The 23,314-nt window shown below is 39.7% G+C and overlaps 1 protein-coding gene across 1 annotated transcript in view; it reads right to left on the reverse strand.

Moving 5' to 3' along the window:
• Positions 1 to 10,953: 10,953 nt before the first annotated feature.
• The window catches only part of LOC137657922 (guanine nucleotide exchange factor DBS-like), a 664,479-nt gene continuing 652,118 nt past the window's right edge, over positions 10,954 to 23,314 (reverse strand). Inside the window, exon 23 of the mRNA XM_068392587.1 lies at positions 10,954 to 14,998. Coding sequence (XP_068248688.1) covers positions 14,947 to 14,998 — 52 coding nt within the window. The 3' untranslated portion in view covers positions 10,954 to 14,946. The remainder of the gene's footprint in view (positions 14,999 to 23,314) is intronic.

The following is a 23,314-nucleotide window of genomic DNA, read 5'->3' on the forward strand; positions in this document are numbered from 1 at the left end:
GGGGAGTACATCCAGACCCGTATATATACATTAAAGGTCAATGGATACCATGTTTAAGTGAAGCTAAATTTTTAGGTTTGATATTTGATTGTAGGCCTACATGGGTTTCTCACTTAAAAGTGTTAAAAACTAAATGTCTTGAGGCTCTGAATATCTTGAAAGTATTGTCCCATACATCATGGGGCAGACCGCAATAGTATTTTAAAATTATACAAGGCCTTGATTTTTTCCAAAATTAGTTATTGATGGGAAATATACTCTTCAGCCACCCCAAACCAGTTAAAAATATTAGATTTAATACATCATGCTGGTATTAGATTGTCTCCAGGAGCATTTAGAACCTCACCTATCCCAAGTCTCCTTGTTGGAGAGTTACCTCTAGACCTTTACCGAATGTCTTCCATTATTCGTATTGGTTTAGATTGCAAAGACTCCCTAACTCTTTAGCTTTTCAGACTGCAAGCCTTATAAGACTCACATCATACTTTGAGTTGCACCCAAAATCTCCTCAACCTTATGGCTTTCGGGTGAAACGATTATTAAACGTCTGGATATAATTAGAAGTAAGGTACTTGATTCAAGGTATCATCAATGCCTCCATGGAAATAACCAGAGATATCTTTTTGTAAATACTTTATTGGAGTTGAGACTTCAGCCACCCCAAGCCGGTTAAAAATATTAGACTCGATACATCATCCTGGTATTAGGTTGTCTACAGGAGCATTTAGAACCTCATCTATCCCAAGTCTCCTTGTTGATGCTGGAGAGTTACCTCTAGACATTTACTGAAAGTCTTCCATTATTCGGTATTGGTTTAGATTGCAAAGACTCCCTAACTCTTTAGCTTTTCAGACTGCAAGCCTTGTAAGACATACATCATACTTTGAGTTGCACCCAAAATCTCCTCAACCTTATGGCTTTTGGGGGAAACGATTATTAAACAGTCTGGATATAATTAGAAGTAAGGTACTTCCATTTAAGGTATTGTTAACGCTTCCATGGAAATTACCAGAGATATCTTTTTGTAAATATGATATTTTCATAAAATAAATTTTTGAACGTACTTACCCGCTGGTTATGTATAATAGCTTTATTCTTCTGACTGGCAGAAAATTCAAAACTTGCGGCAATCGCATAGATATGCCAGGTATACACTAGCACCACCACAGAGCTAGGTTGAACTATCCCTCCTAGTATCACATTTTCCATGCCCATAGGTCTCTAGAGGGGAGTAAGGGGGTTATTTTAAGTTATATAAGCAGCGGGTAAGTATGTTAAAAAATTTATTTTATGAAAATATAATTTTTAAACATTTAAACTTACCCACTAGTTATATATGATAGCTGAATGACACCCTTGGTGGTGGGTCAGAGACAGCAAGATTAATGAAATTTCACTCAGAGTTTAAAAACAAAACTTAGCTTAAGGGTTCGTACCTATTCAGGAAGCTGATTTCAGTGGTTCTCTGCATTAATAAGTCTGCTGTCCTTTGAGAACCAGCAATCCACCCAGGGGGCTGGAGAACTCTAGGAGCTGTCAAACGGTGAATAACCTAATGCTGACAGGACCTCAACTAATACCCTTGTTCCGGGCACTCTCAAGGAACAATTGACTACCTGACTAAATCAAAGATTGCAGAAGATTGTCTAATTTCCTCCAATCCTAAAAATATATACAAGTTCCAAGAGGGGAAAAGGGTACTAGGGATTAAGGGAGTGCAGTGGTAGATCCTTCACCTACTACTGCATTCGCAGCTACGAATGGACCTAAAGTGTAGCAGTCCTCATAAAGAGTCTGGACACGTTTTAAATAATGTGATGCGAATACAGATTTACTTCTCCAAAACGTTGTATCCATTATACTTTGCAGAGAACGATTTTGTTTAAAAGCCACAGAAGTTGCCACAGCTCTAACTTCATGAGCCTTAACTTTTAAGAGCTTAAGATCTGCCTCACCACAGTGTGTGTGAGCTTCTTTAATCAAAAGTCTTATGAAATATGATAAGGCATTTTTAGACATAGGTAAAGCAGGCTTTTTTACAGCACACCAAAGAGCCTCTGAACTGCCTCTTAAGCCTTTAGTCCTGTCTAAATAGAACCTTAGTGCTCTAACAGGACAAAGAACCTTCTCTATTTTGTCACCCACCAAATCAGAGAGGTTAGCAATTTCGAAAGATTTTGGCCATGGGTGAGAAGGACGTTCATTTTTGGCTAGAAAATCAAGCTGCAGGGAGCATATAGCTTTCCCGTTTCTAAAGCCAATGTTTTTGCTAAAAGCATGAACCTCACTGACCCTTTTAGCTGTTGCTAAGCTTACTAAAAATAGTCTTTAAAGTCAGATCTTTAAAAGAAGCAGAGTTCAAGGGTTCGAATCTGTCACTCATAAGAAATTTTAAAACCACGTCCAAATTCCAGCCTGGTGAATCCTGTTGACGTTTCTTAGAGGTTTCAAAGGATCTAAGGAGATCCTGAAGGTCCTTGTTATTCGAGAGGTCTAAATGTCTCTGCCTAAAGACCGCTGTCAACATACTCCTGTACCCCTTAATGGTTGAGGAGGAGAAATTGTGCTTTCTTCTATAGCTCTATAAAGAAATCGGAAATTTGAGCTATAGAGGTAATGGATGAAGAAACCGAGTTTGTTTTACACCATGCTCTAAAAACTTCCCACCTGGATTGGTACACCCTGATAGTTGAAGATCTCCTTGCTCTAGCAATAGCCTTGGCCACCTCCTTCGAAAATCCTCTAGATCTTGTGAGTTTTTCAATAGTCTGAAGGCAGTCAGACGTAGAGCTGGCAAGTTTAGATGATTCCTTGCCGAGTGGGGTTGTCTGAGAAGATCTATTCTCAATGGCAAGCTTCTTGGAACATCCACCATCCATTCCAGTACCTCTGTGAACCAACCTGTTTACGTCCAGAAGGGGGCTATTAACGTCAATCTGGTTCCCTCGTGAGACACAAACTTTTGTAGTACTTTGTGCAGCACTTTGAATGGAGGAAAAGCGTATACATCTAGGTGTGACCAGTCCATCAGGAATGTGTCTATGTGTGACGCTTCAAGATCCGGAACTGGGGAGCAATAATTCTCTAGTCTTTTGTTTTTTGAGGTTGTGAATAGATCTATAAGGGGGCGACCCCAAATCCGCCAAAGTTTCTTGCATCCATCTAGATGCAGTGTCCACTGTGTGGGGAGAACTTGATTCCTCCTGCTGAGGCTGTCTGCCCTCACATTCTTTTCCCCTTGAATGAATCTTGTTAACAGGGATATCTTTCTTTGATGTGCCCAAATGAGAAGAGGTTTTGCTAACTCGTAAAGAGGCCTGGAATGTGTTCCCCCTTGCTTCGCTATGTATGCCAAAGCTGTGGTATTGTCCACATTGATTTCGATAACTTTGTTCAGTACTAGGTTCTCGAACCCCTTGGGAGCCAACAGGACTGCTAACAGCTCTTTTTGATCGATGTGGAGACTTAGCTGTTGTTTTGTCCACAGACCCGAAATCTCTGACTTTCCTAGTGTTGCTCCCCACCCCGAGTCCGAGGCGTCGGAAAACAACAAAAGATCTGGGCTCTTTTGTTCCAAAAAGAGACCTTCCTGGAGCTTGTTTATGTTGTTCCACCAACAAAGGCACTCTTTTATTGGTTCCGTAAGAGGAATGCTCTCCTTGTTGATGCTGTCCTCTTTGCTCCAATGGCAATTGAGATGGAACTGAAGGGGTCGTAAATTTAGTTTCCCCAGGAGACTCATCCACTCCCTCACTAAACAAAAACTCCTTCTTTAGAAAGGTGCAAAGCCTTAGGAGAGCTAGCTGTATTCTTGCAGGTGATGGAAAAAATCTGAAAAGTCAGACTGTGAATCTCCATCCCCAAATAAAGGATCTTCTTGGAAGGGATCAATTGAGACTTCTCTGAATTCACCAGAAGTCCTAGCTCCTCTGACAGACTCATTGTCAGACGCAAATCCTCCAGACAGCGATTGAGTGAGGGGGCTCTTAGTAGCCAATCGTCCTAGTACAAGGAGGCTCTGATGCCTCTTGAGTGGAGCATGCTTGCCACATTCATCATGATCTTAGTGAAGACAAGAGGGGCAGTGGTGAGGCCGAAGCCTAAGGCCCGAAGCTGGAATACTTCCTTCCAGAGGTCTAAGGATAGGACACAACGATATGTCCTCACAGACGCACCCTCTATTTGAGGGGTGGTGCTTAGCCCAAAACAAAGAACTCAAAACTGGACAACTTCCTCCCATACACGAACCTTCCGGTAGCTTGAAGTTCGGATGGATAAGGAAGTAGAAGTAAGCATCCTGGAGATCTAAAGAGATCATCCAGTGGACCTTCTTTACTGCTGCAAGCATAGTCTTATGTGTCTCCATAGAGAAGTTTTGTCCTCTGGACATAGCCTGAACAGTATGCGAGTTGAATTGAATATAGGATTTAGGCATTAAGCCAAGCACTGGGGCATCAAAGGCCATTCAGCGCTATATAACGAAAATCATTCAATCATATCTGTATACTCACACCATTTTGTATCATTTTAACCTTTAATACAAATTGCAACATTTTCATACAATAAAATCTAGATGTGAAATAAATAGGAATTAAAAGGGTAAAATAAATAAATGCGGTCCATCAGCAAGTAGCCCCACAACCCATCCTCCTAAACGACCTCAGACTGACTCTGATCATGAGATAGACCGTTCCTCAGACAGGCATCCTCCAGCTAAACCTCCAGTGCCCTTTACTGCCTGGGGAGCTTTAGCAAAACGTTCGCCTGTGCAACGCTCAGCAGCAGGTCCCGATGTAACGCGTTCACCAACGCTTAAGGTTGCCCCTACTCAGTGGCCCTCTCTTCCAGCTTCGTCGGGTGTAGGTGTTCTTTGCAGCAACAGGAATATCTTAAGCTTCCCTCTTCCAGTGTGGCTCCTAGTGCTTATGTTGCGAGCACTTCTGCTCGTAAATCGCGTCCATTGTCGAGTGAAACTCATGATTTTGCGCACGAATCTCGTGAATTTGTATGCAAATTGGCGATTTTGCGCACGAATCTCGTGAATTTGTATGCAAATTGGCGATTTTGCGCACGAATCTCGTGAATTTGTATGCAAATTGGCGATTTTCATGAGCGAATTCATGTGCAGAGGTTTTGGAATTGTGAGCAAGTGCGGAAATACCTCAATCTCCGCCTCCGGCTTTTACCACCTCTAGTGGCAAGCCTATACCCTAGGAGATGTTCTCCTCCTGGACTCTCAAGGGAAGCCCAGGGCTTACCTGAAGGTTCTGAGCTCCCTGCATGGGTAAGTACCTTCCTCTCTACCGAGCAGAAATCTTTTGGTGTGGCTCCTCCATTGCCACAGCCTACGACTACTACAGTCAGAGCTACTCCAAGAATTACCTTGGAGTCTTCTTTGAGTACGTCTCTTGGGAGTCTTGACCATAGAAGGAGACCATCGTTGGACAAGGCACAGAGATCACTTTCATCTCGATCTCATGCCAAGGTGCCGCCTTCTTCTGACTCGTATATGGCTAACCTTCCCTTTACTTTGGTTAAGGCAAGGGAAACCATGATAAGAGGCAGAAGAGAAGGATGAGAGGCGTAACTCCACCTCATGCCGATATCATCCTCCCTTGGATGAATAGGGACATAGGCTCTCCCAGGGAGGTATCTGAACACCACTTCAACCCTCAAGAAATTGAGGTAGTGCCTGTGGACCAGCATCCTATTTCTTTACCTCCACCTGAGGCTCCCACTGCTGAGGCTTTGGCTGCCGGTGTCCCAAAACCCTTGCAAGTTGTTTTTGACATCGTGGAGGAGCACTTACCTGTATGAAGGGAGTCTAAGAACACCAAAACCAAACCTAAGAACACTGCAGCAAGGGAAGCTTGTTTGGCTGAAGCACGCAGAAGGTTCCATGTGTCAGGTACCCCGATCGATTTTGTTGATGACCCTGACCTAAACCAAGCTGTGGATGTGAGCCTGGAGGTAGATGAGCCATTGGACATGGACGATGAAAATCTTCTGAGAGGTGCTATTCCAAACTTTCATTCGGAACAAGAGAGACGAGAGTCGGAACATACCTTTTGGCAGGTCCCCTCTTGCATGAGGGCCATCAATAGGCTGTCAACTCCTGGTACTGTACTACCACCCAGGAGGGTAAGGATATGGTTTTTGATGATATCTTCGAGACCCAAAAGCCTCCTAGAACCAGTGCAGCCTTGCCCTGGTCTAGAGGCCTGAATGCCGCTAGAGGAAGGCTATCACCCAGATAGCCGGAACTTCTAGTTCCTTGAGGGCAGGTTCCTCCTCTCGGTTTTTACCACTTCATTTTATCTTTCAAAGGAAGTACTACGAGATCAAAGGAGAACCGCATTCGACCATGTCCCTTGACCCTTTGATGGAATCTCTGATGAAGGGTCTTCCAGGTCAAACTCTCTCTCCTCTCTGAGGGCTTCCCTCTCAGCAGTTGAGCTCCTCAACATAGAGAGAGGTGCGAAGTATGTTATGCAGACGGCTTCATGGCTCGGCCTATGGTTGGGATCCTTGGGCTTCATGGTGCGCTCCCACAATTTTTCTAAGGAGACTTTGGAGTCTTTCCTTTTTGTTGAGTACCTGAACTCTTGAGTCCTTATCACACTACGTCGTCAACCTGTGGGCAAACGCTATCCTCAAGAGGAGAGATACTGTCATAGGAAATTCCATAAGCAGGTGCCGAAGGTGGAAGTCTCCTGGTTGAGGAATTTTCTCTCCTCATTCCAGAGGAGATCGGGGGCTGCTGAACGATGGAGGAAATCTTCGAACGATTCCCTCCTCCATAGGGCCTTGATGGCCGAGGTGGTCACTCCCACTAGGAATGGCATTCCTTTTCACCTACCACCTGTGGGAGGATGCCTGCAACACCTCTGGCAGAGGTAGCAGTTCCATGGGGCAGATCCCTGGATGATCAAAGGGTATCGCATCCTGTTCATTCAATCTCTCCCTCCTCTGGCTTGGGATCCAGTACACCTAAGCTCCTATGTGAAGCGATCCGCAAAGGAGCAGGCCCTTAGGGCCGAAGTTCAGACCATGCTGCAGAAGAGCTCTCTCTAAGAGGTTGCGGACGGATCTCCATGCTTTTACGGTCAAATTTTTCTTGTGAAAAACGCAACTTGAGGCTGGAGACCAGTCATTGATCTCTCCCCTCTGAACAAGTTTTTTCAACAGATGCAGTTCAGAATGGAGATGGCAGACATGGACATTTAGTCGGTTCAACCAAGGGACTTCATGTGTACACTAGATCTCAAGGATGCATGCTTCCAGATCCCAATCCATCCGACTTCAAGGAAGTATCTCAGGTTCATAAACGAGGACAAAATATACGAATTGAATGTTCTATGCTTCGTTTTCACAATAGCACCTCAGGTCTTTACCAGAGTGTTTGCCCTAGTGTCACCGTGGGCTCACAAGAACGGCATTCATCTTGGCTAATACTGGCAGACTCGGAGACAACCCTTCTTTGTCACCGAGACATGCATAGAGTTTTTTCAGGATCTTGGGGTCTTGATAAATCTCAAAGTCGTCACCGCTACCTTTTCAAAGACTGGTTTACAGTACTTTGGTATGATAATAGAAACCGTCCAACAGAAAGTCTTCCCATCAGACGAAAGAGTACACAGACTGAGAGAAGTAGGCTTCACCTTCCTCCGAAGGGAAGTTCCACCGGCCTCTCATTGGTCGAGTCTGTTAGGTCACCTAACGTCTCTCCTCCGTCTAGTTTACAGCCACCTCAGGATAAGATCCCTACTGTGGCAGCTAAAGTCCATGTGGCATCAACACTCAGATCCACCGACACTCGAGTTCCTATTACTCAAGAACAAGCGACGGACTTGCATTGGGGGGTGGCAGACGAAAAACTTCGCAAAGGTCAGGATCTACTTGTCCCTCCTCCGGACTTGATGCTCTTCACAGACGCATCAAAAGAAGGGTTGGGAGCCCACTTGCTGCATCACACAATCTCCAGCCTTTGGTCAGAGTCAGAAAGGTACCAGCACTTGAAACTCCCAGAGGTGAGAGTAGCATACCTAGCTCTTCATCAGTTCCAACAGTTGCTGGCAGGTCACTCTGTGGTGTTGAGCGACAACACTCACAGTAGCGGGTTTACATAAACAAACAAGATGGTACCTTTTCACAGCCTCTATGCCATCTTGCAGTAAAGATCCTCAGATGGTCAGAAGAACATTCGGTGTCCCTATCAGCTCACTTCATTCCAGGCAAGAGGAATGTGCTCGCGGACAATCTGAGCAGAGCGATTCAGATAGTAAGCTCCGAATGGTCTTTGAATTATCAGATAGCCATGGGGTTCCCCGATTATAGACCTGTTCGCAACTTCTCTGAACAGTAGGATTCCGCTATACTTTTCTCCAGTCCTGGACACTGGCTGTATGGCAGGATTCATATCAACAACGGTGGGACAACATCGACGTGTACGCCTTTCCACTGATCTGTCTGATGAGAAGACTGGTCACCAAGACCAGAGCATCCAAAAACCTAATGAGGACCCTTGTAGCTCCGCTATGGGATCATGTAGAGTGGTTTCCGGACCTCCTGCAACTGCTAGTAGATCTACCGAGAGCTCCCTCCACGACCAGATCTACTTCAACAACCACACGCAAACATCTTCCACAAAATCGTGCAGTCACTTCAACTTCATGCCTGGAGATTGGCCAGTGTCTCCTCTCAGAAGGGCTTTTCACGACAAGTTGTGTAGAGAATGTCTGGATACTTGCGTATGTCCTCAGCCTCAGTGTACCAGGCAAAATGGACAGTCGTCTTTAGTTGGTGTCGTGGAAGGAATATCTCTCCTCGATGCCTCTGTACCAGTAATAGCGAAATTCCTTTTATACCTCGGGAGGAAAAGCTCCTTTCACTCGAAGGTGAAAGGCTACCGCTCAGCCTTGAGCCTGCCTTTAAGCTGAAAGGAGTGGACATTTCCTTTTTGTTGGAGCCTTCTTTATTCATATGGAGTTACGAGATCACTTGCCCTCAGTCAGAGATTAGGCCTTGTCCTTGGAATGTGGTTTGCATTTTGAGATCCTTAAAAGGACCTCCCTACGAAACATTACACCATGCAACCGACCGAAACCTCACTTTGAAGATGGTGTTCCTGCTTGCTTTAGCTTCGGCGGGGAGAGTCTGTGAACGCCATGACCTCTCATATGACATCGCCCCATTCAAGGGGATGGGGGGAAGTGACACTTGGCTTCGTCCCAGAGTTCATTGCTAAGACTCAAAATACGGGGGTACTGGACCCTAGATTCGGTTCCCTTTTAGATTGCGAGTCTCCGTTCTTTAACCAATGGCCTAGATCAGTTGTTACAATGCCCAGTGAGGAGTTTGAGATACTATCTTGAACGCACTGCAGCAACACGGCCCCGACTTACATCTCTGTTTGTTACTCTGGTAGGGTAAAGAGGAAGATTACTAAAAACACTTAAATCCTTGATTCGCCAGTGATTGAAAGAGCTTTGGCTCCTGATCCTCCTCTGTCTCGACGACCTAGAGCCCATAATGTTAGGGGCATCAGTACGTCCTTGGCATTCAAATGCAACTTTCCCATGTTGCAAGTATTACAAGCAGGCATGTAGAAAAGACAAAATACATTCACAGCCCATTACAGTATTTATAAGACGTGACCCACAGGAGACGATACTTTTACTGTCAGTCCTGTGGTGGCTGCTCAATAAGTGGTGTAAGAATACCTCAGTATCCTTGATAGATAAGTTGCAGTAGGTCGAGGGCAATGGTTACCCGGATTAAGACTGGGATGAATGAGTGTGTGTCTGGCTTTTCCTTTCTTCATCTTCCCCTCCCTTGGGGTACAGTACCATGGGTCCCTTCGCAAAAGTAATCACTTCTCTTGAGTAGCCTAGTATAAGTCATTAATTTATTTACTGTCCACGTCCCCATTGTTTCCCATGAGGAAAGCAATGGGAAACGTCTTACTAATTCCCATATAAACCCGGAATTTGTTCATATAAGACGTATAAACTATCATTACAATGAATTGTTCAGGCCACTATTATGCTCACTTTGTATATTTTAGCGAGGTATCAAAGTTTTCCCTACACCACAGTCATCTACTGTACTAAGTAAAACTGGGTCAATGTCCATGGCAAAATTAGGACTTCCACCCACCTAAGAATGAGTCAAATAATGGAAGGTTTGTTAGTTTGTAAACAAATAACAAATTCAGAGATAATTTGTATTTTCCCCTAACTGATACAAACCAGTTGTTATTTATATAAATTGGCCTGCCATCACCTGTCTCCCGTAAGTCCTGCCAGCAGTCAAAAGTGACTTAGCTCAAAGCTGTGAAAGTATAGATAGAGGTGGCTGGGTACCCCCTAGCCACCTCCGGCCTACCTGCTCAAGCGGTTAGGCAGGATTGCCACATTGCACTTTTAGTGTAATGGCTAACTTCCAGCTGCACCGAAAGAATATCCACAAAATAACTAACTGTTTGTATTAGGGAAAAATACAAATTATCTCCAAATTTGTCATTTTCATTACAAAAGTGATCTTGGCATTTAAGGCGAGTTATTTTCTGTAAGGCTTTATTTCCATTAACTTTCTGAATATTCTGTCTGCAAACTTTATCTTTCATAGACTAAAACTGATTCCATTAATAAAGTACTTGTATACAAATGTGAATCTTTCTGGTAATGTGTGAGCTTCATTCCTTTCAGCAAATTATTTTTCAAAAGATCCAAAATTTCTCAAAATAGGGTCATTATTATTTATAGGTTTACTTTGTTCTTTTCTACAGCTCGTTCTGTTCTTTCGAACTCTGATTTAGCAGTATAAAAGAATGCACAAATATAAATAGGGCTACAATAAAATCCTTAGATTGTCTTCTACATTTTCTAGGGAGTTTTCATTAACCAATTTATTACTGATAAGAATTTAGGACAAAAGTAAGACTGCTTTAATGTTTAAACCTTTTTATTATATCTGGTGTTTCGAAAGATGGATATTTTGAGTCGATAGTGAATTACATTTAACAAGAACATAAGAACTAGTAGGGATGAACTCCAGAATGTATTTCCATTCTAGGATGAAAATGAATGAAGTGTCAATGAATTATTAGTGATGATAAATATCAAATGGAGACTGAACAATGAAAAATTGAATAAATGGGGGAAATAATGCAATTACAAAAGGCTTCATGAATATCTCTCCTTATTGACTTAGCACATAACACTTTCCATCTTTAGTGGTAACCTTAGGAGAGAGTGGTATAATAGGTTGCAATTATTTATACAGTATATATATTTATATATTTACAGGATTTACAATTGTGGTAAACACCTACATTGTACAGTAAACTGGGGTACCATGCTGACATTACTTAAGGTCAATTATTTGAATATCTAACTTCTTTGGTCCAGTAAAACTTGCAAGCTGTTGAACACTTTTCTCATACTGTACAAGTTTACTGCACATGGTATTGGAATGTGTATCTTTACACCTAGGAAGGTGAGTAACGATTACAGCAAAACTGCATTTTTATATATATGTATATTTTAGGGAAGATTCAAGTTAAGGTTTTTTCTTCTTCATACTTGGGTAAACTTATTCTATTTCATATAGAACTTTTCAGTTTATACAGAAGTGACTTACATTACCGTATAAATTAAATAAATTCTGGGATTTAACATAAGCCCTATATAGATGACATCTGCAATGTACACTTTACAAGACACACATCAGTTGCTAGTACAGTACATGCAGAGCTAAAAGCACCATTCAAAACATTTTCTACATTGTACGAATGTACAAAAGGATTGATAAGTCACTTTGGAGATTGTAGAGCCAGGCCTGCAGTCTGTGCACACCTCTCCTTTCAACTATAGATTTCCAGTTTTCCACCTTATCATGGGTTAAAATGCTCATTTTGAAAAGCATTTTTCTGCTGCTAAAAGACACCAGGCCATCAGCAGTTAGTACTGTGCTAAGTTTCTTCCACACCTATATCACAAAACTATACACTTGCATACAGAATATTTTCATTTCAGATTTTGTACTGCCAACACAGTGTAGGACCCTTGAAATGCATCTACAAATTTATAAAGTATCCTTCTGGATAAAATAAACTGTTTCAATACACTTGATGACACTTCAAATATTTAAATGCATATTTCTTTGAAATTATGCAAATTTTATATTTCCTTGCCGTACAAAAGTTCTCTCATATTTCCCTGTAAATTGCACTTTTTCTTAATAAAAAAAATATTCACATAGCAGCAACTCACATTTTGCAGTGGCAGGAAACATTTTTGACATTTAGTAAATTTACTTAAAGAACCAAAGTAAACTTAACAGTATTAAAAAATTATGGTAGTCAAATCTTTGGAAAATTATAACACTTAATCAATACCCTAGCTTTACCTGAGCAATTATCCTGGCATATTTTTGAGCACAATAAGTTTGTGTACATATATAATTTAATAATAAAACTTCAAATCTGTAATTGGTTTTCTACAAACATATTCACATTAGCTACGTATCTTCACATTTGCACTTCAAATTATCAAATTGAGTTTTGAAACATTTTCTCCATCCTTTATTTACACATTGCACCTAATGTGAGAGGAGAATACATCAAATCTTGTTCTTGCAATTGTAAGATTTATCTTTAAATAAAAAATACAGGAATTCAAAAAGTTGTTCAAATGTATAAATAACCCTTAAATTTAAATTTATAATGTTAATTACAACAACAAGATTTGAAATGTCTTTTGCATCTCAAAATTACACACCTGGATGGCCCTATTTATCTATACAGTACACCCATTTTTCCAATTCAACATTGCTGTTTGATTTTTAACCCCAGTTAGGATACTTTAAATTTCACAAGATTATATTGAAAGCTATCAATAGTTTTAAATCCTGTAATAGCAATATTTATAGAAATGTTCTCAGCATCATCTTATCATTGCATGAATATTCTTGTTCTCGTTTGGAAATTGTCAAGTATAAACAGCAAAATGTATATATACAACTTTAGAATCTGTTGGAGACAAACTATAGTATTTTCAATTTTCTTTCAATCACATCAATAGTCAATAGCCTATTGTAAGTTAAACAGACTTATAACAATGTTTTTTCACTTTAATATTTATACCAGTTGCCAGCACTGAAAAATTCATTGTTAATGTGATGCATATGTGTTTTGCAGCTATTTTGCGAGGTCTGTTAAACCAGAATGGATAAATTTTACACAGAATTTGAGATGGCCTGTGTATTTAAGTGGTAACAACATACAAGACCTCATGAATAAAAGATTCATGTTTCTGTGGTATAAAAGTAATAAATAAAAAAATGTACCATGTTGTATTACAAATAACTACATCACCAATATTAAATTAAATTTCCTACCATGTAATGCAGATACAGTATTCTTAACATTGCATTTTTGTACTCCATTTCATTGATAAACTAATCTTTCTAATGGCAATTTTAAAAACTTTCTAAGCCTATATCTCAATTATAAACTTGAAAATTCATAGTAAAAAAGAGTGAACTGTATACATGGCACGTTCAATTTAGCGAAATGTGCAAGATAATTATCCCAATTGATTATGGGTCCTTCAGCTAAGTACAAGTAACATAATTTCTTTTCTTTGTTTCTCTGCCTAGCAATTGCTCACACAAAACAAAGCTCAGCACTCCCAGAAACATGCAGTCACTCAAATATCACCTTATTCATATAAACAGGAAGAAATTTTATTTTTGCTCATTCCAACAAGAACAGTAGATCACTCTAATACAGCCATTTCTCCGTATGCAGAGCTGCTTCAAAATCTGAAGTACTCGGCTTATTTTACCACACCTACCACCCCTAGAAGGCAATATTGGGGTTAGTATTAACTATCTCTAGTTCTACAACTACCTGTGTACTGAGGCACATGATCACAAGTGGGCAGAGCAGTGTTAAACCACTGCCTTTAGGTAGGGGGTGTATAAGGGAAGTTTGAGATTTGACAGGATTAATGGGATGATAGTTGTTTGGGAAAAGGGTAAGTCATAATACCTTAGTGATTCCACACACAGTAGTACATTATGAATAGAAGAGATGAAGGCAAGACATTGAAATAGGTATGAGTAACATTTACAAAGTGGCAGTTTCACACACTGATGTCAGTAAGGAGGACTTAAGATATTAACAGACAGATAAAACAAAGTAATGAGAGAGAAAAATGATAAAATTGTGTTGTAAGACTTTGATTTCTTTCAACTAATGTTCATAAAATGGATAGAAATTAAAAATAAATTGTTAGTCACCATACATAATGAATTTCATACCTTGACTGAATTTGTCTTTAAAATATGTTTTAAACATGTGAATCACAAAGCTCATTATTTCAGGATGCATATGACATTAACATTGCCAGGTTAATAGCTGCTTTCTATTACTGAGAGTATAGACCTTTAATGCAATAGGGATTCAATATTTTCATATAAGATTATAAAATGAACTTTATATCTGTATTATGTTTAAGGGTGTACAGTACATATTAAAAATACAGGAGAAGAGCAAGATGGAAGATTTTATCACTAATATACTGTATATAAAGATATTTGTTAAATATGACAATGTATAAGAATGGAAGTCCCATGAATTGTTATTTTCTCCTATAACAAACCTTGACCTTTTTTATATGTAGGTAGAGGTCTTCAAAATGTGCACCAGTCTATAGCATACACCACTAAATCATGTTTTCATTCATGCTGTGGTGTAGGCACTCAACGGTTACATGTAGTGAACTAAAACAATAGCACAACAACTGTACCTGGATACAAGATCTCTTAACCTGAATCTTGAAAAATCTCATTTTCTCTAAGGAACCATGTGCAATTTTTGTATATCCATACCATAAAACAGATTTCAACATCATTGATTTATACCAATAACTTGATAACCTACAGTATATTTATTTCTTCAGATTTTGCAGACAGGGATGCCACAGATGACCTGAAAGGTAATAGAAATTTTTACTATAGTAATTGAAATAATATACTATACTGTACATACAAATCAGTAAACTGTTTAATTTATGCTAGTTAAATTTAAATCTTACTAAAATTTTGCACATGCCAGTCAATGACATTTACTGCCAGGTGCAGCAATTAAATTGTACATTTCTTGCAATTCATATTTTTACCTTCACTAAAGCTAGAAAGTTACCTTGAGTTAATTTTCGGAACCTGCGTGATTTTTAAAATGAAGATAATGCTTCTATCTATATTCGCTCTAACTTTTTCACCCAAGTGCTTCTTTGTAAAGCAAGAATCAAAGGGATCATGTTTTTTTTTTTCTAATATTTCATTCCCTTATTGGAGTTCTATCTCCTAATGTATTTCCCATTAAATTATATAATACAGTACACCTGTACTGTAGTAGATTTTGATGCTACCACGATATTAGTCAAGTTGGTTTCGGTACAAATGCAAACCCTTGTCCTTTACATAGGAGAAGATAACAGTGAAGCTGGAGTACGGCAGTTAAAATTTTATAACCAGGTGTAGGTAGTTGGCCAGTGCTTACCAGTTGGGAGCAAGGAAATTCTCCCCCCCCCCCTCCCCCCACGCTTTCTCACAGAATAGTCGCTTTGATAGCAGCCATCAGAAAGAGCAGATATTCTTGCTGGCTAGATATTTAGAAGACTTTTCCAATAGAATTTTATTTTTCCATGTTTGCGACTTTGTCCCAGGGGTGTTGGGCAAAAAAGTGCAGGCCGAGGGAAACATATCCTCACCTTTTGTGCCTTGCCTGCAGAGGACATTCTTGCAGTCAAGCCTTCCCTATGATGATTGTCGGGGGTGGTCACCCTCCCAGTGGGAGACATACATCAGAAGGAGGGTAGAAGAAGTGCAAGTCAAAGAGAGATAAGGTCAAAGAAATTCAGACTTCTTTCCCTTACCTCTAGTATGCTTCCTTTGGCCCCTTCCGAGGGCTGGTCGGAGAAGATTGGTGACCCTTGAACCTTGGGGGAAGGACACCTCATTTCCTTAAGTGAAATAGGGGGGTTGACTAGCGGTATGGGTAGTTAACTTTCGTTAAAAATTAATGGCTCGTCATTTCAGCTGCGCCGAAAGTAATACTCCTATTAAATAGCTAAGGTTTGTATAATTAGGAAAAATACAAATTATCTACGAATTTGTCATATTTCTGTTTAAGAAAGTATAAAAATCAAACAATTTGTGAGTTTCAGCAATGTTTACAACTTCGGCAATGTGATTATGTAAACATACCATCTACCGCCATCTGGGCAAAATATGTACTACAGTATAAACAATCATTAAAGGAATGTATTTACCGTAAAGATGAAATTAATTCTTTATTTTTAATTCACTTGAAACACAACTCTACAGTACTGGGTATATGATTATGCTGAGCACATTATATGTTAAGTCAATCCTTCCAAACTACTATGTACCGTAAGTACAAAAAAATTCATACGATTATTAAAACTTAAAGAAGAGCACAGGCTAAACAGCGGTTTTACTTTCTTTGGTTTGGTTATTGTGGCTGAATGCGTTTATGCAATGGTTGTGCAGTAACGTTGCTTACGATACTTTTATCATTCTTTTATTTTTCTAGCCAATCGAAGTAAATGATGGAACAAATATATTTACCAGGTTACTGTACCGTAGATAAAGAATACTCTGCAAGAGATGACGCATAAAGAGTTGCGCCAGGCTTCTAGAAAGTGCATAGGCTATGTGTCGAGTCATCTGAATGAAAACACCTAACAATTACAGTGCAGTGTGTAGTAATATTACTGTACATATATTACAGTAATATAAACTACAGTATCTGCGAGTGTTATATTACAGTATTACTAGGTAGGAACAACTGTTTTGTTATACAGTACAGTAGGGGTATGATGAAGACTAAATATTTAGTATCGTACCATACTGCTCTGTAGTCGTATTTCGTCCAGTATGTAGTGTACATGTGTGCACGTGTACTGTACATATTATAAACTGTGATAAAAACCAAATAAAAACAATATTAGGTAGTATTTACTTATAAACTGTGGTAGAAACCAAATAAAAACAATATTAGGCACCACCCCCCCAGTGGCAAGGGGTAGTGACTTTTTAGGTTAGAAGTTACCCCACCCTAGTGCATATTCGCAAAAATTCACCCAATTCACCTATGTCTGTAACCTAACCCTTGCAAAAAAGGAGGCTTGACTGTATGCCATATGGGGTGAAACAAAGAAATCTTTTAAGAGACATAAATTGGTTAGGGAACAGGACAAACCTATTCCCATATGCTATGTACTGTAATATGCTTTTAGAGTTACAACACAGGTTTTCAGCCCGTGTCCTTTATTGCTTGAGCCGTGAACATGCTGGTATGACCACAGCACTGATGCACTAGGTATAAACTCTCACGACCTACATGTCCAAGTTTAGGAATCCCAGGATTGGTTTCCAGCCAGTTGGAACAAGGACTTCCTCCTGCCTATGGATGAGCCTCATTTGTAAAGGATGAAGGTTTGTACAAATAAGAAATTTGGAGATAATTCGTATTTTTCTTAACTATACAAACTAGTCCTTTACTCATTCTTTCCTACCATCACCAACCCCTTTCTCTCATATGTAAAGGACAAAGATTTGTATTTGTACCGAAACAAATGATGAATTTGGAGATAATTCGCATATTTCCTAACTACAAACCTGAATCCTTTACTCATACTTGACTACCATCACCAACTCCCTACCTAGAAAGTCCTAGCTGTGATCAAAGTGATTTCTCAGTGAGTAAGCAGGGGAGGGGGAGATTTCCCCCACTCCCACCGGCCAACCACCAACACCATGTCATAAAACTTTAGCTGCTTGACTTCAGCTTCGCTATTATCTTCCATATAAAAGGCTCAGATTTGTATATTGTAGTTAGGAAAAATCTCCAAATTTGTCATGTTTATGGGGTTAAGCTGCTGTGTGGTCCCCAAGGACTTTCCTTTTAACACTAGAATAGGAAATACAATATGACAGAATACAAAAGAAATACTGTCGGGCAAGAACATTCTAGGTGTCTTGAGACTTGTCTCCTGGCTTCTAAACTACTGTTCCTGTTCGAGAAGTCAACTATAGGATGGAGACCAGTTAATGACCTCTGTACTTTGAACGAGTTTGTCCTAGAAACTTTCAAGATGGAGAGGGGAAGCACAGTTCGAGCCACTATCAAGAGGTGTCTTACTTTCTACTGACCTGAAGGACACAGTTCAATGTAAGTGCCAACACATTGTAGGGAATTTTTCGTTGTGAGATACTTGTGTCCATTGCACCTCCATCAGCAAGTGCTACACTGGTGTCTAAAGCATAGTTGGTCAGCGGTTAATGATCCTTCCCACTCCCTGGTTTTGGTGAACAAAGCAGTGAGGGAACATCTAAAGTGGTGGTTGAACAAAGAAAACTTCTCGACTCCCCTCCTCTGGAGATTCTGCTCTTCAGAGATGCATTGAAAGAAGGGTGAGGGTGCACACCTGAATGACAACATCGCCTCAAGACTGTGGTCCGAAGATGAGAAAAGTCTACACACCAACCTGCTGGAATTGCAAGCTTTCCATCAAAATTTGATAAGGCACTTTGTAGCGTTGATGAACGACAACACAACCATAGTGGCATACATTAACAAGCTGGTAGAGACTGTTCCACAGGACCTGTGCAAGTTGACGAGGCTAGAAACATTCCAGGCCAAAGGAATGTATTAGCTGACATGCTTGGCAGCTGTGGGCAGGTAGTAGGGGCAGAAAAATCCCTTCTACCTGCCATAGAGAAGCTTCCAGTGTACTGTTCTCCACTTCCAGACCAGGCAGCAGCATTGGAAGATGCATTCCAACATTCCTGGAGCAACCTTTTCCCCTATTCTGATTCTTCGGATCGTCAGCAGTGTTAAAACTCCAAATGTCAGGATGACCCTGGTGGTTCCTGTGTGGCCACAAACCGAATGGTTCTCTAATTTGTTCATGTTCCTCACTGAGAAACCTTGAGCACTATCCCACTGGCTCCACCTCCTCTGCCAGCCCCACTTGTAGATTCCAGACCTCTGTGGCATCTAGTTACTTCATGAGTGGCAGTTATCCAGCCCTTCTGAGAGAAGGGCATTTCGCAAGCCACTGTAAAGATGTCTGGATATATGCGCAGCTTTTCTGCAGCAGTCTACCAGGTGCAGTGGACCATCTTCTGTGATTGGTGTTGTTAAGTAATTGCAGTTTCCTCGTTTTTCTTTGATAAGATAAGCGCCTCTCAGTCGCAGTGACAATGGGTCAGGAAGCTGCCCTTTCACTACAAAACTGATATCCTCGTTCTCACAACAGGACTTTGAGGCAACTTGTCGAGAATGGAGGAAGGCGAGCCATGACTCTCATCCAACAGGGTAGTGGCTTATAAGGGCAAAGGTCCCTCTAAGCCCACGGCAGTCAGGGCTTCTTCATTATCTGCTTAGAGACCAACAGCGAAGAAGCAGACAACCGCACCAGAATTCAAGCCCACTTCAGCCCCTTCTTTGGACATGGGTGGTTAGAAGCTTTCCCCCTTTCATCCTCATTCTGGCTGAGCCACATAAAAAGGAGGTAGGAGAATAGGAAAATTGAGAAGGTCACTCCCTCTATCCAGCTGCCGCGAGACGGTGGATAACTGTTAGACTATTGGCCAACGTGGCAGCGACACGAGTGGAAGAATGGATGGTAGAGGTCCTCTGGACAGGATACTGCATACCATTTACCAGCTCTCTCCTTCCACTTGCCTCCATGATGTAAGGAAAATTGCTTTCTCATTAATGTTAAACTGTATGTAAATTAAGGACATCCAAAGCTTTACAGATTGGTCTTGGTATAAGGTGTTTATAAGACAATACCTAAAATAAATCCCACCAGAACAGCACGAAACTCTGCTTGTTCATGGTACCTACGATAGTAAAACAGATAGAAGAGGGCACAGTAACCAGGCCTTCTCAGCCTAATTATAATGACTGATCTATAGCCTCTTCTCTGGAGTTTTTCTCTTATGAGGTGAGTGTCTGACTTGTTAATTTTTCTTTTCACCCAAACATGCACCATAAAGTTGCTTGCTTGATTGTAGACTTTTATCCTTTATAGTAAACAAGTCTACTCAGTTATTGCTCGGGTATTATCCCTTGGAGACCATACCACATAACCCCAATTAAAGGGGTTTTGACATAGGAAAAACCTGTTTTTTGGGAGGTGCCATGTGGTCTCCCCAAGATCCTTCTTCCTCCCTATCCTCATGTAGAGAAGGGGGACATTTGATTCTCACTCGGAGTATGGAAGATGGTGACTTGACACAAATTAGCATGGAAGTAGCAGTCTCCAATATTATTATTGATTCTTTGCATAGTGTGTCAGTCATTAGTTACCTGATTATTTTTAAAATTCTTAGTGCTATGATAGGTTGAATAGAGCTTGAACCCATGGGTCTCCCTTCTACACACACACTCCATTCTTTACATGAAACACTGACCCTAGAGCAGGGGAGACAATATTTCATTGGTATTTTATATCACACTGAAATTCCTGTTCTAGCTTTTACATGAAAGTCCTTGGAGACCACAAAGCACTTCCTAAAGATAGATTTCTCCTTTATAAAAACACCTTTCCTACTTTCACCGCGACCTTAAAATAATTTTTTTTATTTGATGTCAAGATGTTGAAAACGTGCTTTTGAAAACCAATGACGCAAATTGGTGCGACATCAAATAGGAAATGTATAACAAAAGATGCTTGTTCTTTACACTGAAAGAGTTAAACATTTGCACTGTCATCAGACAACTGAAATAAGCCTTCATTCACATATCAGAATTCATTGCATGCTATAAAATGATGCAGCTTTTGAACGAGAGGCAGATATAAAATGTAAATTATGAAATATATGTAAATCCCCACTAGAGAGAATTGGTAGTCCCAATTTCATTTATTATAGGTGCAACTTCATATAACCACAAAGAAAATTGAGAGAGCATTTTAGCATTGATAAATATAGCTCTCAAAAGCATGCATTTTACCCCAATTATATCCCATGTAGATGTTGCAATCTGGAAGAAGAGTTAAACTAAGCTGAGTAAATTCTTTGATGCTTGACAAAAATACAGACCAATTTAGAGTATATGTTGAATTACAAATTTGTAAGAATATCTTGTACTGATCCAAAGTAACAAAATACTAAAAATAAATGTGTTGCATAAAATACAGTATATGCTGCAATATATAGATTTTAATATTGATATACAGTATATTAAAAGTAGTTATCGCCAAGGATAATTTCCTTGTATTACATACAAAAAGTTATTGGCCTTCTACTTGACCAGTGGTATAGATGCACCAAAATTTTTATTGGTCTTATACAGTACTGTATATGACCAGTGGTAGAGATGTACCTAAATAATGGAATTCTAATATTAAAATTTATTTCTATAATCACCTGATGTTCATATAGCTTCTCTTTGTAATCTGTTTTTTTCGACATTTAGCCTTAACAATAAAAATATTACATTTTCTGTTATTTCAATCAACTTTTACCTCTAGTAAATTAATGAGACAATCTAGTGATTAGTTTCAACCACTGATGGCTTGTTGAAGCCACAGATCATTTGTCTTTTCATTTTTGAAATCAGAACTATTCCTTATTCTCTTGATACCACAAGTCTGTGGGGAGGAGAGTGAGCATGTATATGAACATCAGGCAAGTATAGAATTAACAAAACTTATTATTAATATTCTGTTTATTTCTATGAATCTTCCCTGTTGTTCATACTGCTGACTCCCACACTGATGGTGGTGAGTTTCCAGTGAAGGAAAGGAATGGGTAATTTTTTTTAGTCTCAAAATAATAAACGTAATTGACATAGACTCGAGTGTACCATAGATTTTAACAGACCATCAAAAGTATCTTGAAGTACAGAACTCCAGATTATTTTCTAATTATCTATTTATATAAACCTAACACCATGTAATTAAAATCATAATTCTTTAAATTAAGAAAATTTTATCAACTACAGTAACCTTAAAAGTTTTTAAACTGCATCGCCAGCAGTAATCTTAATAAACAAATCAACTGAACCTAAAATGTTAGTCCACATCGCCAGCAGCGATCACTTCCTTCTATGCCTATTGACGCAAAGGGCCTCGGTTAGAATTCGCCAGTCGTCTTTATCTACTGTATACTTCTCCATTCATCATCTCCTACTTCACGCTCCATAGTCCTCAGCCAAGTAGGCCTGGGTCTTCCAACTCTTCTAGTGCCTTGTGGAGCTCAATTAAATGTTTAGTTAACTAATCTCTCTAGAGAGTGTGAAGAGCATGACCAAACCATTTCCATCTACCCCTCACCAATATCTCATCCACATACGACGCTTGAGTAATCTCTCATAGTTTCATTTCTAATTATGTCTTGGCATTTCACGCCTAATATTCTTTTGAGGGCTTTGATCTCAAATCTACTAAATCTGCTGGAGATGTTTCACTGTCATACCACGATTCATGTCCATATAGTAATACTGATCTCAATAAACTGATATGTAGCCTGATTTTTATATGTAATTTAAGGGCATTTGATTTCCAAATTTTAATTTAACCTTGCCATTATCTTATTTGCTTTCTTCACTCTTTCATTAAATTCCAAATCTAAAGACCCTGCATTAGTGATCATAGTTCCTAAATATTTAAATGATACTACCTCATTAATTCTTTCTCCTTCCAATAATTTTTCATCTTCCATTGCATAATCCATTCTCATCATCTCGTCTTTCTTCTATTTATCTTGAGCCCAACCTCCTGTGATATTTCGTGCATTCTTGTATGCAAGCATTGCAAATCCTGTAATGTTTTAATAAGGATAGCGTCATCAGCATAATCTAGGTCAGCTAATTTCCTATTACCAATCCAGTCTAATCCTTCTGTACCATCCCCAACTGTTCTACGCATTACAAAATCCATGAGGAGGATAAACAACATGGGTGACAACACATTCCCTTGGAGTACTCCACTTGCTCACTGGAAATTAATTTGATTAATGGGCACATCAAGGTCTTCATCAGCTTTAGGTATATCAATCAAATTATTCCTTTCATATATCCTATTTATGACCTCGTTAAAGTGTTCCATCTAACATTGTCTTTCTTCATCTTCTGTTGCTATAACAGAGCCATCTCTCTTTTTGATGGGTAAATGCTTCTTATTCTTTGCCCCAGTAGAGATTTCATTAATAATTCTATGAGCAATTTTTAAACCATAGCCCCTCCCTGAATTCATAGCTTTGT

The sequence above is a fragment of the Palaemon carinicauda genome, chromosome 18, assembly GCF_036898095.1.
Source record: "Palaemon carinicauda isolate YSFRI2023 chromosome 18, ASM3689809v2, whole genome shotgun sequence".
Classification (NCBI taxonomy): domain Eukaryota; kingdom Metazoa; phylum Arthropoda; class Malacostraca; order Decapoda; family Palaemonidae; genus Palaemon; species Palaemon carinicauda.